Here is an 18,243-nt window from a genome sequence, read left to right on the forward strand (position 1 = left end):
ATTAGGAGTTGTGGTATATATAAAAATAAGGATATGAGGTATGATTGCCAATGAGACAGCTATCCACCAAAGTTCAAATTAAGTGGATGTAAGCAATTATAGATAACCTTACGGCCTTCAACAATGAGAAAAACCCATATATTATAGTCGGCTATAAAAGGCCCCGACATGAAACCTCAATTCAATAAAGAAAACTAACGGCCTAATTCATAACAAAACAAGTAACGAAAAACAAATATGACAGACATGAACCAACGACAACCACTGAACTACATGCTCTTTCCTTGGGACAGGCACATAAAGAATGTGGCGGGGTGAAGCATGTTTGTGAGCGCCCAACCCTCCCCTAACCTGAGACAGTGGTGTAACAGCACAACATAAGAACAAACTATAAAAATCAGTTGAAAAGGGATTAACTCATCAGATTGATACAAAGCAGAAAAAACATCAAACGTAAACAAAGACCGGACGTGGCAGGGTATTTATCCATCCCTCATCCCCAACAACAAAAAGGACACTAAGTACAGATCTGAGAGTACTCGCAGTTACTGACAGCTAGTTCAAAGCCAATAACAACTAATAAAAATCATGTATCAAAGACTAAAATATCAATCAGTACACATCCAACATCCAATGGATTTAGTGTAAAGATGTCATTAACTGTCAGAGAAAAGCATGACCTTGTACAATACCAAAATAAAGGATCGACAGATTGTAGTACCGTTAAAGTGCATATGTGTATAACAAAACTATTAGTATAATTTTAATTTACTGATAACAAAATCAATATTTATACCAATAAAAACAATATTCACAGATCTAATTACAGTGTTGAATTGGTAACCTTTTAGAACAAGTTTATTTAAAGGATAGATAAGTTTTACCAGGATCATATATAAATTTCCGGGCTACATCACCGTAAGATTTAGGATGTAGAAATAAGTTTTTACAGGTACAGTCAAACTTGCAAACCAAATCTTTGTATCTATGGAAGAATTTAGTAAAAGTTTTAAGTAATTTGTGGTAACGAAATCCCTGACTTAATAATTTACCAGAAAAACATAGATTACGCTCTTTGAAATCCAAAACGTCACTACAGACACGGGCATAACGAACGAGTTGTGATATATAAACACCGTAAGATGGTGCCAGAGGAACATCACCGTCCAAAAAAGGAAAATTAACATTAGGGAAAGAAAAATCATCCCTTTTGTCGTAAATAATTTTGTAGAGTTTCTGGTGTAAAACTGAAATATCTAAATCTAGGAAAAGACACGTATTGTTGATAATATTTGATTTATTTAAAGTAAGTTGTTGTGGGTAAATTTCGGCAGTATATTAAGAGAATTCTTTATTTTTTAACGAAATATAACATCAAGTTAACGGTAAGTGTTGTTGAATGTATCAATTGAATGGCATTTAGACGGGTCTTTACTGAGTTTGGCCATAAAAATGTGATTCATAACAGTACAGGAACAAGTCTGCTATTAAAGGGGCACACTTGGTGCCCATGGGAATACCTACAATCTGTCGATAAACTTTTATGCCGAAACGTACATAAATGTTGTCAAAGTAAAACTTTATGCCTGTAATCATCTCATCACACCTCCAGCACATATAGGTCACATTGAGCAAAGCCCATACCGTATAGTAAGCTATTAAATGTCCCGACATGACAACGTGTGAAACAATTCAAAAGTGAAAACCTACGGCCTGATTTATGACAAACCAATAAACGGAAAAAACAAATATGACAGACAGCAATCTAAGACAACTGAATTACAGCCTGCTGACTTGGGACACGCATACCGAAGAATGTGGCATGGTTTGCATGGTTTTGGGCGTTCAACCATCCATTAACAAGGGCCAATGGTGTAACAACACAACATAAACGATAATGCTAATGTATAGCACTTGTCTATTGATGATGATTCTGGCGGCCTTGAAAATTCCTTTTAGGAATTTTGTGTCGTATGTTTCAAATCCTTACTCTAATCCAATTTTATTTTTACTTCAGTCAGTAAATTTATAAAAGAAAAAAATGTCCAGAACATGTCAGCATAGATGAAAACTGAAACTTTGGAAGCTTTGAAGGGACACACTTCATTTTTATCTAGTCTATTATCTCGATTAAGTGATTCGTTATCTCGACTTGTTTTATACAAACCAATCAAGATAACGAAAGAAAAAAACACAAATCCAAATAACGATTTAATGACAACGACTTAATACATGTACATCGAAATAACGGATAAATAAATCAATATAACGATAAAAAGATCAAAATAACGACCAAAAAAATCAAGACAACGATAAAAAAAAATCGAGATAACAGACTGAAAAAAAAATGAAGTGTTCCCCTTATAGGCTTCTGTGAGAAACAGAAGTCCGTCTTCCGTTATAGATAATATTATTAAAGAGCTTATAATCCTGCTTATATTTATTGAGATTGGTAGAGAAACATTCCTCGTGCTTACGATCCTGTGTAAGTAATTTACACGGAAGTAGCATGCATTTATCATAGTAGTGGATACTGAAAATATGTATGCACGTTTGTGGTTTTTCAATTCAATTGCTGTAACTATAAACCCTGATCCGCAGAAATTTCCTAAACAAATTTGAATAAATAATCCTATCCAGGCATTTTTTTAAGATCATGTCGGAATATTCTGGGAAAAAATGGTTCTCTATATGATCGCATATAGTTGACCATTTTAACTATTAATAAATCGTTGATAGAATACAAACTGTCACATCTTTTTTATTTTTTTTTTAATAAATCTATTTTTGAAAGTAGAGCAGTTGCTGTCGTTTAGAGGGAATATTTGCTTATTTATTAGAAAAACATACCAACTCTATTTTTGTAATATTTGCTTATTTATTAGAAAAACATACCAACTCTATTTTTTAAAGTAAAGTAATTGCTGTCATTTATAGGAAATATTTGCTTATTTATTAGAAAAAAAAACCAACTTCGACATCGGATATATAGCTAGTGTACAAGTACTAATATAATTCAAACGATAAATTTTGAATTGTAAATTATCGGATAAAAATACTGAAACAGTTCTCCTTCCCTTTTAACAGGTTGTTTTGAATGTTCTGTTTTACTTTGATGCTTATACATTTTGTAGTTCTCTTTGGTTATCCAAAATCTTTGTTTTTGAGTGTTCTTATATGTATAAACGGAAGGAGAGTTGATATGAATTGCCAATGAAACAACTATCCGTTAAAGACCAAAGGACAAATATGTGAACGAATACAGGTCACTTTACGACCTTCATCAATGAGTAAGACACAAACCGTATAGTAAGCTATAAAAATAACCTGGATGACAACATATGAAAAAGAAAACAAATGGCATGATTTATACAACAAAAATCAACGAAAAACAATCATAGAAAACATTTATGCAACAACAATCAACGAAAAACAATCATAGAAAACAACAACCAACGACAACCACTGGATAACAGACTTCTGGTTTATAAAGAGTGTGGCGAATTAAACATGGATGTGAGCATTCAACCCTTCTATTAACCAAGGACAGTGGAGAAACAACACAACAAAAGAACGAACTGTGATAATCCATTGGATTAAAATTTTGTACGCCAGACGCACGTTTCGTCTACAAAAAAGTTTAATGGCTCATCAGTGACGCTCGAATAAAAAAAGTTAGAAAGGCCATGTAAAGTAGGACGTTAAAGAGCATTGAGGATACGAAATTCCGAAAGGTTTTATCAAATGCAGGTAAGGTAATCTGGATAAAAAGGGAACGGGTTTTACTTATCAGAATGGTACCAAGCACAAAAACAAATATCAAAAGACAAAAAGTATCGATCTAAGAGTGCTGAACGCTAGTTCAAAGCCAACATTAACTAATGAATTTAAAAGTGATGAAATTATACTTTAACTGAGGCCGCAACTAAATCAGGCAAAATTCAGTAAAGTCGATTTTGGAGATTTTGGTATTATGGCCCTCTTTTTTTTTGGGGGGGGGGGGGGGCTTCAGATATTCCATCAGCCCATAAACTTGGACATGACACTTAGTTAATTCAAATTGTAAGTCTTTTAACGGCTAAATTTACTATAAACGAATCTCAGACTTTGTTCCTGAATCAGTATAATTCTTAAAGATTGACCAACCATAAACCACGTGTCAACCTCACAGAAAAAAAATAGTTATAAAAAATAAACATGCTGAAAGCCAAATATCTCAAACTGGCATTTTCTTAACTGAATTTCAATCTGCTACTGTTCAACAAGTTTTGAAAATACATGTGGGGGTACTTGTCTATGCGGACAACTCTAGATTTATTCCAGTTCTGATATGTATTGACTTGATTTTTTTTTTCGAACGTTTTCATCAATTTTGAGCATATTAAAAGGAGGATATGAAAATAGTTAAGATTAAATAAAAATCTTATTTAACGTTTAATGTTATAATTATAAATTCTGTTTATGCCAAAAATGACGAGTTTGACACCTGATGAAAAAAAATATGAAAATTATAATTTACTAGTGAAAGATGATGACATGTTTAAAATACAATCTCAACAATAGATATCTTGTGGTTACTGGATGCAGTTCACTTCAATTGAAAGCAAATCCATCTAATTCTGTGTGTTGTTCATGGCAGTAAAATAAAATATTCATATTCATATAATAATGCATTCCATAAGCCATTTTCTGACCTTTCCCATGCTTCTTTATGCTAATTTGACACCTGAATGCTTAGATTATTATTACCTATGTAAGATGCATAAATTTTAATGCATTGAATGCGACGAGTATTTAATGAAGGCAGTTCTGTTAAAAATCAAACTTACAGTTTATGATCTCCTTTACAAACATTAAAACTTTTTAAGGAATATGGATAATGCTAAAAATTAAGTTGAAAAATAAAGATGGTGACACCGAAAGTAATTCAATTCAATTCAATATTTTATTTACGTCTCAATTTTTGCATACAAATATACAATACAATCATAAAAGATACATTTTTTATTTTATACTATGCCAATTTGACAATAACAACTAAAATAACATTTATTATTTTTGGGGCCCTTAATAGCTTGCTGTTCGGTGTGAGCCAAGGCTCCGTGTTGAAGACCGTTATTTGACCTATATTGGTTTACTTTTATAAATTTTGACTTGGATGGAGAGTTGTCTCATTGGCATTCACACCACATCTTCTTATATCTATACACATTGAAAATTCCACATTAATGATAGAAGTATTCATGAGTAAATGAGGGTCTGGATGGGGTCCTTCATTTCTGTGTGTTATTATATGAAATATATAGCAAACAATTGTACAGTCATATAATTATAAACGGACAATTTGTCGGTCATCGTAAGGAGACTGGTGCTACATCTGAGTTTGACTTATTTTGTTTGATATGTTCTGCTGCAGTTGTTTAGGGCTTAAGGTATTGTAAAAATGTATAAAATAGATTTTGTTTTATGTATTTTTATTAGTATTATTGAGTAGATAGCTCAGATCATATGTTTATTTACTTTGACAGTTCCTCCATTGAAACCTGTGTGGATTAAAACCTAACTTGGCGATACGTTTGGTTCTTTTCTGTTACAGCTGCTCTTCAACGGTTGTATAAGGTTTTTGGTATTTAGGCATTTTGGCCTCGAGCTTCATTGTCGAAATGCTCGTCTAGTGCAGTGAAATCGGTAACGCTCAATGCTATTCACCGACTTCATCAGTAGATGATTGCAAATGACCGTTTCAGGATTCTAGAAACATAAATTCTAGGGTTTTGCCAAAATAATAAAAAATAAAAAAAAACCAAAACATCAAAGTTTTAATTTAAGTGTCAAATGTTGTTAGATACAATACATCTGTTAGTTTTGGAAGAAAAATTATATAAATTGGTTCCGGAAAGTTATGTAAATATCGTTTTAAACTTTACATAACCCTAAGAAATGAAAGTGTCTCATTTGGTAAGAATATAAGGAGATGTATGCTATACTGCGAGGAGGCACCTCTAGATCGCTCAGACACCATCAGAACATAGCATTTGGGAAAATATCTCTAGGTCTCTCGTCGTCAGAAACTTACGCTGGGAAAACATCTCTAGGTTTCTCGTTCTCGGAACCTAACGTTGGTATGCAAACAGTTTTTCAATACACGGGGAACAAACAAACAAACAAAAACATATGAGAAGACCTCTAAACCAAAATCTAGTGACTTTAAAGGTCGATTTGCATGGTTGAGTCGCAACATTTGATTTGTAAAAAAAATGAAATTGAATGTAAAAAATAATGAAAGTCAACTATACCGAACGAATGATTTGTCAGAGCAAAATCTAACAGTCTATTTCGGATCTGAATGTATTTAGCCTTAAACTAACTTGTGACAAAACAAAATAATAAAAAATACATAAACATAAAACCTATATACTATATATGACTAATTTTACAGCTATCAGTTCATCAAGAGTCCTGGTCCTCAGTTATTTTGGCCGTTTTATAGAGAACTCATTCTTTGTACCTGAATGATGGACATTTGTTTGGTTATGAATACCATGCAACCTTTTTATTAGTGAAACTCATGAGGCCATTTTTTGTGAAACCATTTCACCCAAGTCATATTGTTTCTTACATTTTATCTTTCTTTTGCAATGGAAGAATAAATGAAATGCATCTTCTACATCATAACTAAAGCATACATCACAAATACACTAAGATTTCAAGGTACTTTTTATATCTGGCTAATTCAAGTCGCATATTCTAAATTGTGTGATAAGTTTACGAATTTCAAAGTTTGAACGTGATAAGTAAACTTCTCTCTCTGTGTCGAGTTAAAGATATTTAAAAAAATAATTTTATTAAGTTTTTGCTTTTTGCACCAAATTTCATTCTCTGGGACATATCTTATAAAACTTCGGGTTCAAGTTTAAAGGACACATTCAAATAGGTAAATCGGCAAAATGAACATGAAATAGAAGAACATCCTGAAGATTTATAAATTATACAATTTCAGAGTTAACTCCCCTTAATACGCTGAGTTTAAAAAAAATGAAATAATGCAAAATCCTCTACTTTTGTAAAAATATAAGTAATTTTTAAAATAAAATAAAACAATTCTGTTCATTGAAATGAAATTTCATATCAGTAAATTGCAATCCTGCATCGCATTTGCTGATCCTAGACCTATATTGGTCTCTACTATTGTACAATCCAATGACGAAAGACTCCCATCCTACTTTAGTGAAATTATGTATGTAGAATTTTTCCATTCATAATTAATTTGAATTTCCTTTCATTTAATATTCTTATTGATATATGAATGCTTATGATCATTTGTTGTGTATCGGTACATAACAATAAAAGTCCAACAGAAGGCCTACATTATTATTTTATTTATGCATATCTGTTATGCAGAAAGGTATGATTAATTTAAGGAGTGATACGTATAATTAAATCCGTATCATAGAAGACGTGTCAATTTATTGATATAATTATTATTTTCGGGGGTGAAGACAATAATGATTGTTTAATTTTACATTGAAATGAGTATACGACTGTCATTAGTACAAGATTTATTATTTTCTGCCATAGATAAAGAACAGCATAGTATTTAAGCAACATTTTCCCGTGTGAAAGTTTGCCGGAGCGTGTACGTACTAAGCGTGGAAGTCTACTACCTAAAATTAACGACCGTGTAGTGTGGCTTTAATAAATTTGTCTATGTATTAGATATAACAAAAGACATCATTCCGATTTTACATGTTCATTTTTACAGAAGAACGACTTCCTGATATGTAGTTTATCATTTGTAGTTAACTTGCCTTATTAAAAGGATAATTTGTAGTGTATAAGACATGACCTTTCAATTGAAAATGTGACGTTTAGTAAAAAAGACAGAAATTAATGGTTTTCTTTTGTAATGGTTTACTTTCGTTCAGAAACATATGGCGCCATTTCCTGTCTAGATAATGACTTAGACTATTGAAATTATCAAAACAAATAAGAAATATGAAAAGGGAGAAAAGCGATATATAAGAGTTTCTAATACCATCCATCAACCAGCAGTGGTATGACCCCATTAAATCGAATATACTCTTATTATAGTTTCCTTTTTTTGCCTGTTTGCTCCCATCGGTGTACTTATGTCTGTATCATATCAGGAACCTCGAATGTGGTTTTCTTTTATTATATCATAATGTTCGGGTTTTACGACATTTTCGGAATTTGGTATTTGACAGTCTCTTTTGAATTTATTCACAACTGTTTCAGACTCGGGGCGATTAAGAGTTTGGTACATTGAATAGACACCTGTCTATTGTTGAATACCGTATGTTGACCTCAGGAATTATTTTTGTAGTCGTAACATATACCGCACTTTTCCTACTATTAATGCACATAATTTATATGCAACATGTGAAAATTTGCCAAACCTTTTTCTTTTGTAGGTGTGCCTATGGGTGGCAAGGTAAACTTTGTGACTTATGTATTCCATATCCCGGATGTAAGCATGGATCATGTAACGGATCACCATGGCAATGCTTTTGCGATTTAAACTGGGGTGGAACTTTATGTGATCAAGGTAAACCTTAGTTTATTTAATAGAGCGAAACGAAGATATACAGCATATTCTTATGGATTTTTAACGGGAAAACTTTTACCGCTTCATGACGAAAGTATTCACAGCCTTTTAAGCAGATCAGACAAATATAACATTTTGAAACATGAAATATTTGTCCTACCGCCTTTACTCTTGATTTTGATTCACAAAAACGAATTAGGTTTTCAGTTTTTTTTGTAAATGTCTCTTCATTCCATATCTGAATAACTGACTTGGATCGACAAACTGCATTCCATTTCTGATGCAGTATAAATTAAGCAACTATTGGTCACCGTATTACCTCCATTAGTTCTCAATCAATTTGGTCTTAGACTGTTTTTGGCTGCCCTGTTTATATACCATTTTTGGTTTTAACGCTCTCAAGCATTATATTGTTTTCCATACCACTGATGACCTTGAGCGCTCCTGATGAAGGTTATTTCAAATCACGTGTCGAACAGACGGACATGGTTATCATATGTCTTTATATTACTATATTGGGTTGGTACTGGTGAAATATCAGTCCTAGCTGCCTAATAGCCCAATGCCCGAGCACTGGCATGAATTAAACAATGCATTTCGTGTGTAAATTTCCAGTTCATAATTATATTTTTGAACTAAAACAATAGTCGCAGTTAATTCAGACAAACTTGGTCTACGCTGTTTTAGTTTTTCTGTTTATGAAAATAAAGTGAAGTGTTATGATTGCCAATTAGACAACTATCCACCAGAGCTCAAATGTAATGGATATAGGCAATTATAGGCCAGTGTACGGCATTCAACAATGAGAAAATACCGTACCGTGTACCGTGTAATCGCCGAGGTTACCAACTACCCTGTAGCAAGTGCTTCAATATAGACATTATGTAAATAATACATTTTGTTCATTTATATATTCCATAACCCGGTTGTTAGCATGGATCATGTAACGGACCACCCTGGCAATGGTTTTGCGATTTAAACTGGGGTGTTACTTTTAGTGAAACTTTAATAATTACGTAATTATACGAAACCTTAGGATGCAACTCCTTCAGGTAAGTTTGGTGGTATACGTGTTGGCTGTTTTATGATGATCCTTTTGGTTTTCATGCTCTCAAAGTATTTCACATTGTTTTGCTCTTCAAACACTCGTAAATTGAATTTGATTATTTAATTCTTAATTTGAATAAAAGAATGAACATACAACGTACATTCATTTTTAGTTTATTTGTATATTGTGTAATTGTATTTTTTATTTTTTTGTTTTTTTTGTTTTTTTTTATTCTAAATCAATACCCAAAAGCTAAAGATGAACGCGTATTCTTTTATTTTGTTTAAATATTTAAATCGAAAGATAAAAGCATAGTTTGATTTTCGTTTTTCAACATGTTAATGCTTAATGTAAAAAAGTGAAAACACGGATCTTTTGTTTAGTTTTTTTTTCATTATTTTATATGAAAACTGATTTGACGCAAATTTACCAGAAGAAAAGAAAAAAAGAACCAAAATCACGATTATGTAAACAAAAGCAGTATAAATCATAACTACGGTATAAGTTCCTTTCAGTATTAGTAGACGAATCCTTGACTTTTTATAATGTTTATGTCTAAATTGTCTGAAAGCAAGTTATTTTTTCCTCTAAAATCGTGTTTATATCTTGGTCAATGTTTCGAACAACAGTGAAGATGTCATAATTCCTCTTTTGTTGAATATGTATTTTAAAATTTCCAATTTACAAGCTAGGAAATATAACACAGACTCAAAAATAAGACTTTTAAAATGAAGTCTGCAACAAAATGATTTTTTTAAACATTAAGACTAATATTTCATTCTCTTACGGAGAAACGTTGCTCCATACACGCGTTTAACCGATTGCGTGCATTAAAACATGTTGATAATTAAAATTAAACAAATATTTTAATTTTAAATTTGCTGATTCAATCATGACAGTGGTTGTCCTTCTACGAGACTGAGGGGCTTCGGTGGCCAAGAAGTCTAAGTAGTTCATCTAAATAAACCACTAGCCTGTCAACACTTAAGTTGTGAGTTCAAACCGCATTCGTGGCAGATGCGCTCGACTGCACTCTCCCTTGACTTGGATTGCCAGTTTCCTGCCGCAGGTCGGTGATTTTTTTTGGGAACTCCAGCTTCCTCTACCAATAAAAACTGGCCGCAACGATAAAAGCCAAGAGTACTGAAAGTGGAGTTAAACACCAATATTTAATCAATCAATTAATCAAGCCATGAGTCCGAACATCGCACTTACAGGATTTTGTTATTAAGCACACTGATTCAGAAAACCAATGAAGGACATTTTTTTGAAAACATGCCTATATTGAGTTGAAGGATTGACATTTCAATGGTCAGAGGTGTCACAAATGATAATAATTGTTTCTTTCTGCATAACATGGCCCTGTACTTATATGAAGACTAATGTATATGATTAGGAGGCAACAGTACACTAGTTTACTGATATTCAAATATCGCAAATCAATATTGAATATAAAAAAAATGAAGTGAAAACAACTAATGGAACAACACGAACTTCAGGAGAAGCGAGGTCGTGTGCGTCGACAGGGAAACCGTCTTTTATGAACGCATCACCCGCATCGCGAATCTAGGGTCACGATAGGGAATAGGACAGACTCGTTAAATTTACAGACCAGACGACAATAGAAATACATTTTTCTATTGGTTAGTATACTCCAAATACGAGTTTAGAACATCTGTAAACTACTATTTCTCTTATTATATGACATTGCTGTCATTGCTAAGTACATTTGCTATTGTTCTGTTTATTTGAATTTTTGTTGCAGACCTGAATTTCTGTGGTCGTCACCATCCTTGTACAAATGGCGGCATTTGTTTGAATTCTGCACCAAATCAGTATGATTGTAAATGTCCTCCTGGTTATTCTGGCAATAATTGTCAAAGAAGTAAGTAAGTTTAGTCTTATAATTAGATAAAATTTCTTATATGAATTGCAGTGGTTGTCGTTGGTTCATGTCTGTCATATTTGTTTTTCGTAAATTGTTTTGTTATTAATTAGGCCGTTAGTTTTCTCAATTGAATTGTTTCATTATCACTGAACTAGTATATATATTTGTTTAGGGGCCAGCTGAAGGACGCCTCCGGGTGCGGGAATTTCTCGCTGCATTGAAGACCTGTTGGTGGCCTTCTGCTGTTGTCTGTTCTGTGGTCGGGTTGTTGTCTCTTTGACACATTCCCCATTTCCATTCTCAATTTTATTTCATATTTTTCACGTCGGGGCCTTTTATAGCCGACTATGGGTTTTTCTTATTGTTGAAGGTCGTACGGTTGTCTGTAATTGCTTACATTCACTTTATTTGAACTTTGGTGGATAGTTGTCTAATTGGCAATCATACCACATCTCCTTATTTTATATTGAAGGGATTTGGAATAAACATTGACACTGTCTCGTCATCAGTTAACTCATCATAGATACGTAACAAGGCTTAAAATTTTGTACGCCAGACGCACGTTTCGTGCAAAAATTAGCCTACTCCAAGATAGAATAAAAAAGTTCATAAAACCCGACAAAATCTAACGTTAGACTATATCAACCAAAGGAACGAATGAAAAACAACTGTCATATTCCTTACAATACTTATTTACAACGCTTTTTTATGTTAGAATGTAGACATTATTATAACGAAAATACATAAATCAATTAAATATTGATCGGGTTATCTTAGAAATCTGAGAGAGAGAAAAAACTATTGTAAAACGAAAGTATCATATATAATGTATAAAAGCATTTCTCTACGAATAATATATGTATTTATACGATTACCGACGTGAAAGCCTGTGCCATAAATCGAACATCTAGAGAGGATGTTCATAACCGACACCACTCAAAGCAGGCCAGGACAGACGCAAAAACAGCAAACACAAACAAATTAAGATCGGATATAAGAAAGAAGCAACTCCAATAAAAGCCTTCACTGATATCAGAGGATCTGGATGGGTGAGCATACCCTGTTTGCTTGCTGCAATCACCTCGTAGACCATATCAGAAAACGATTAGAGAAGGGCATATTTAAGAATATGCAAACATGATGGTTGATTTGTATGACATTGCAAACATAATGGTTGATTTGTATGATATTGTAAATTATCTATTTATAATTATTATTATTTCAGCGGATTTGGCGTGTTCTTCTAGTCCTTGTTTCAATGAAGCTACTTGTGAAAATGTAAACGGCGGATTTAGATGTCATTGTCTTCCTGGCTGGTCCGGAAGTTTATGTGAAGGAAGTGAGCCTAATTACTGATATTACTACTTTTCCCAAACAACTAATCTTTTGCCGGAATGTCTTAATCTTATATCTCGAACAACTCATCTTTTACCGGAATGTCTTAATCGTATTCCCTGAACAACTCATCTTTTACCGGAATGTCTTAATCTTATTCCCCGAACAATTAATCTTTTACCAGAATGTCTTAATCTTATTCCCCGAACAACTCATCTTCTACCGGAATGTCTTAATCTTATTTCCCGAACAACTCATCTTTTACCGGAATGTCTCAATCTTATTTCCCGAACAACTAATATTTTACCGGAATGTCTTAATCTTATGCCCGGAACAGCTAATCTTTTGCCGGAATGTCTTAATCTATTTTTTTTAGTTTCAGGACACAACATGCACTTACCTTGATTTTGACATTCTTTTTTTCGTTGCTACAGAAGTGCACATGTTTTCTTGATAAATATTGAGATGTAAACACGGCGACGTGTGCAAAAAGATTATGACGAAGTATTTTCCCATATTAAATGATTTCAGAATGTATTACCATTGCCTTAACCATATGATGATAACAATGAGCAACACGATGAGTGCTACTAGCAAGGTCTGATTACCTTCCGGAACACCAGAGATCACCCTCAGTTTTGGTTGGGTTCGTGTTGCTCAGTCTTTAGATTTCTATTCATTGTTATGTTGACTTGTTCGTCCTCTTTACTATTTGACATGGTGTTGTTGTTTTCTCTTCGTCTTTTTGTCCTCTTTACTTTTTGACATGGTGTTGTTATTTTCTCTTCGACTTATGTCCCCTTGATATCTTCCACTTCCTGTTTTCTGAACGACAATCACCCGATCCCAGCGAAAGTGATTATGTAATGTAAAATTGTCACAACAACGTGCCCTCTGAGTTACAGCTCACTCAAACCAAAATATTGTACACTATAATTATAGTAAAAATCTGATACTTTCCAGTTTATACTGACGACCCAAAAATGACGAATAATACAAATTGGACCACGTTTGTGATACAAACTAGTGAAGATATTATTTATTTGAAACATACGTATATACTGATCGGAAATGAACACTGATTGGAGACTGTTATGGCAAACATCAAAAAATAATGTTCATTTCTTAAGAATTATTAAAGAATTCACAATGAACATTATTTTGTGATTTGTACAGAAGAAACCATGATAAATATTAATGACGTATGTGTTTCATGTGTAAGTATGATTAGCTATACTTTTCTTTACAGATATAAATGAATGTCAATCTAATCCTTGTTTACATGAAGGCACATGTGTTGATGATGTCAACGAATATCACTGCCAGTGTTTATCAGAATGGCAAGGTCCTCAATGTCAGCTGAGCAAAACTGAGTGTAGTGGAAGTCCATGTGTAAATGCGCATGCGTGTGAGGATAAGCTTGGAGATTACATATGCCATTGTTTGAAAGGCTGGAAAGGCAAAAACTGTGATATAAGTATGCTTACTTTTAAACAAGAAAGAAATTTCTCTTTACAACAAACATTAGTTGCTTCCAATGTGTTAGAGTTTCGGTTCTTTGTGAGGTGTCCATCATATGATTATATATGGGAATGGGGTCATATTTAAGCGTTTTTTTTTTTAATTATTTATCTTACATTACTGATAAAAGATGTGTCAGAAATGTCAACCTATAAATGCATGTTAATTTATTTCCGGAGTATAATATAATTTTGAATAAAATATAAATGAAAAACTTCTTACTACTAACAATTTGAAAATACCTACTTTAAACTAATTTTATCCTTCTGTTTTATCCTGCCACCCTCTTCGATCGGTGAATAGCTGTCTCATTGGCAATCATACCACATCGCCTTATCTTTATATTTAAACTAGGATAAATTAAGGCAACAGAAGTTTACCGATGTTAAATAATAAAAAAAGATTATGAAGACAAATCAAGGTAAATAAAGGCAACAGTAGTATACCGGTGTTCAAAAGTCATAAATCGATTGAGAGAAAACAAATCCGGGTTACAAACTAAAACCGAGGGAAACACATCAACTATAAGAGTAAAACAAAGGAACAACAGGAACACTGAAGTGCAACAAAAACAAACGCCAACTGCCATATTTCTGACTTGGTACAGGACATTTCATGATAAATTGGTGGGCTGAACCTGGTTTAATGGCTAGCCAAACCTCCCGCTTTATGAAAATGTTAAAAAATATCGCTAAAATGACAACACTAAGTGACAGATATACAACACAAACACAAACTGAGGGAATCGGATTAACTCTAAACGGAGAGACACCGGGTTCGTCGACAGTGTAAGTGTGCCGCTTTGCAAACATCACTCGCCTTGCGAACCCGTAATCAGTCAAAATGTCATAATCATGAATAGGACACAATCGGTACTACAGTTAAGACAACTAGGCTGGTATCTTAAGATCTAAAGAAAACTCGTATAAATCATCTTGGATAAAAAAAAAATAATAACAGGCTTATGATTTGATATGTGTGCTTTCTTCACACACAGTTCGAAATAAAGCAATTGAAAAGTCGGTGATTTTAATTAACCCTACTTTATTTTTTTTATGGTTTGTAAAATTTTTTCCTCATTCACTTAACAACCGAGATTCTTTATATTTCATAGAATAGTTGTGAATGTTCTGAAGGTGTAATGTGGATACATTTTTCAGTTTTTACCCAATAACTGCTGAATTTTGCAAACCATTGGATGTAGGTTTTTTTTTATTTAGTTCATCAATATTCCATTTTTAAGATCATCAAGTGACGTCCCATTGTTTAAAAGATGTCATATTTGTTTCCTAGGATACGGACGACAAGCATCTTTCTCTATGTAACCTTTTGATTGGTTTTAGTATTGACCAATACAATCTCAGCATTAAGTATAATAAGAATAAGATAAAAAATATTAAAAAAAAATAGATTTTATAAACTTCTTGATAATATATATAGATATGCAGACATAAATAACATTAAGACAGACTCTTCCATAATATGATGTATATCACAGATTAAGAATAATAATGTAATAAAAAACAAATTCTATCTATTTCTTCAACTTCTTGTATTTCTTGTGGGGGCAAAATTCAGCCTTACTTGACTTGAGGATTTCAATGACGAAATGGAGTCTCTGAACTTTTGTATTCAATAGTATGTGTTAAAAGAAACATTGTGTTTATGGCCTGATATTTCTTTGTGATTTCTCTGTATTCTTTCGTTTTGTTGTCTATTATATTTTTTAAAAATAGATTATTATTGTCGAGTCTTCTAATTAAAAAAATCGATAAATATAGACAACAGTAGTATACCGCTGTTCAATAGTCATAATTCGATTACAAAAACCAAATCCGGGTAAATACTAAAACCGAGGGAAACACATCAACTATAAGAGGAAAACAACGGAACAACAGAAACACTGAACTACAACAAATGCAAACGCCAACATACATAGAAACGGACTGTCTCATAACAGGTACAGGACATTTTAAGAAAAAATGGTGGGTTGAACCTGGTTTTATGGCTAGCTAAACCTCCCGCTTATATGGCAATGTTAAATATACCGCTAGAATGACAACACTACGTGACAGGAATACAGTACAAACAAACGCAAGAACACTCAGCACAGAGAAATACATAAATATATAATATAATTGTACATTACAACATTATAACACTATAACACTTAACATAAGAAGACGATTTTTATTTTTGTTCGAAATATTTTTAGTACGTTAATTGTTGTAGATATCAATGATTGTCATTATCAGTGTCAAAATGGTGGACGATGCATCGTAAGTAGATAACATTTGATGGAAATAAAATCGATTGTATATTGTTCTTTATGTGAATATCAGAAGAGGTAGGGATATAGGCAATGGCCATGCTTTTGGTAGGGAGAAATCTCTAAAGTCCAGTGTCCTAACCTAAGTTCTTGAACTTAATATGTTGTTAATCGGTTTATCTGACTTATATCCAAAAGATTCAAGCAGCACATCCATATGTTGCAATATGAAACACTTGTATAAAAACCTACAGCACGAACTGCAGAATAAAAGTGGATAAATCAAAACAACAGTAGTTTATCTTTGTTCAAAATTATATATCGGTTAAGAAGAAAAATCAAGTTTACAAACAAAAAACTGAGGGAATCAAACGATTTTCAAAAAGTGCGAGATCGGGTGTGTCGACAGCGGTTATCGTCTCCTTCTATTCATGCATCCCTGCTATGCGAATCAACACCCAGACAAAATGTCACAAACTGTAATAGGACACAACCTGTAAAATTACAGGTTGAATTAAGGCGATAATAGTTTACCGATGTTCAAATCTTGTAAATTGATTAAGAAGAGACAAATCAAAGTAACAAACAAAAACTGAGGGAAATCGCATAAGCTCTAAAAAGACCAAGATCGGGTGCATCGACAGGCGCTCCGGTAGAATAATCCACAAATTGAATTGTGTTGCATACGAGTACAATTCCTATTCTATGGTTAGTCATAAAGCGAGAGAAGGAGAACATCGTTATCGATACAACAAATGGAATATTGAATGTTTATATCTGATGCATGTATACCGTAATCAAAGTATAGGAACAGCGACAGTGCGGGTTTCATGCATTATTCATGCATCAACCGCCATTCGAGTCAAGACTCAATTAAAAATTTACCGGTAGGGAAATGGACTCCAACGGTAAATATCGTAGGGTCTAATACTGCGAACACATGTCTCTCGTTTGTTGAGACACAGACACATCCGAACGTTCAACTTATTTGTGATGTGATGGTGACAGCGAAAAAAAAAGGTAGCGATATCCGCAGTTCTTTATTATTACCCTGCTGTAGGATAATTGTGTTAGGAACACGCCCTTGTTTATTAAGTCCGTATAGTTCATGAAAGAACATTGCCAATCATACAACTTTTCCTTATTTTAAACAATAGAGTAAGTACAGGGATAGTACGTAGTTAACTCTATGATAACGGCATGATAAGTACCAAAAACACAAATGCTCTAAAAAAATAAAAATGGCACTTTATACATTTTATGCGTCTGAAGCGCTTTCTGGATCTACCTTCATCACTAACGCTGAAAGCCAAATATTTGGAGACCAAGGATCTATACGTAAACAAAAGACGAGAAGAGCTGTCGTAGAAGAGAGGCGAAAGATACCAAAGGGACATTCAAACTCATAAGTTGAAAATAAACAGATATCGCCATGGCTAAAAAAGAAAAAGACCAACAGTACACAAAACACAATACAGAAAACTAAAGACTGAGCAACACGAACCCCACCAAAAACTGGGTGATCTCAGATCCTGCTCCACATGTGGCATCCGTCGTGTTGCACATGTTAGTACAAACCCTGTGATAAGTCTAATTCGGTAGGTCACAATCGAGGA

At 33.3% G+C, this 18,243-nt stretch overlaps 1 protein-coding gene across 1 annotated transcript in view; it reads left to right on the forward strand.

Annotated features, from left to right (window-relative positions):
• The window catches only part of LOC127739209 (protein jagged-1-like), a 70,811-nt gene that overhangs the window by 28,790 nt on the left and 23,778 nt on the right, over nucleotides 1-18,243 (forward strand). The window contains exons 5-9 of the mRNA XM_052250830.1: nucleotides 8,433-8,566; nucleotides 11,380-11,499; nucleotides 12,728-12,841; nucleotides 14,087-14,314; nucleotides 16,591-16,637. Coding sequence (XP_052106790.1) covers nucleotides 8,433-8,566; nucleotides 11,380-11,499; nucleotides 12,728-12,841; nucleotides 14,087-14,314; nucleotides 16,591-16,637 — 643 coding nt within the window. The remainder of the gene's footprint in view (nucleotides 1-8,432; nucleotides 8,567-11,379; nucleotides 11,500-12,727; nucleotides 12,842-14,086; nucleotides 14,315-16,590; nucleotides 16,638-18,243) is intronic.

This window comes from Mytilus californianus, unplaced genomic scaffold (genome assembly GCF_021869535.1).
Source record: "Mytilus californianus isolate M0D057914Y unplaced genomic scaffold, xbMytCali1.0.p SCAF_4, whole genome shotgun sequence".
NCBI classification, from domain to species: Eukaryota; Metazoa; Mollusca; class Bivalvia; order Mytilida; family Mytilidae; genus Mytilus; species Mytilus californianus.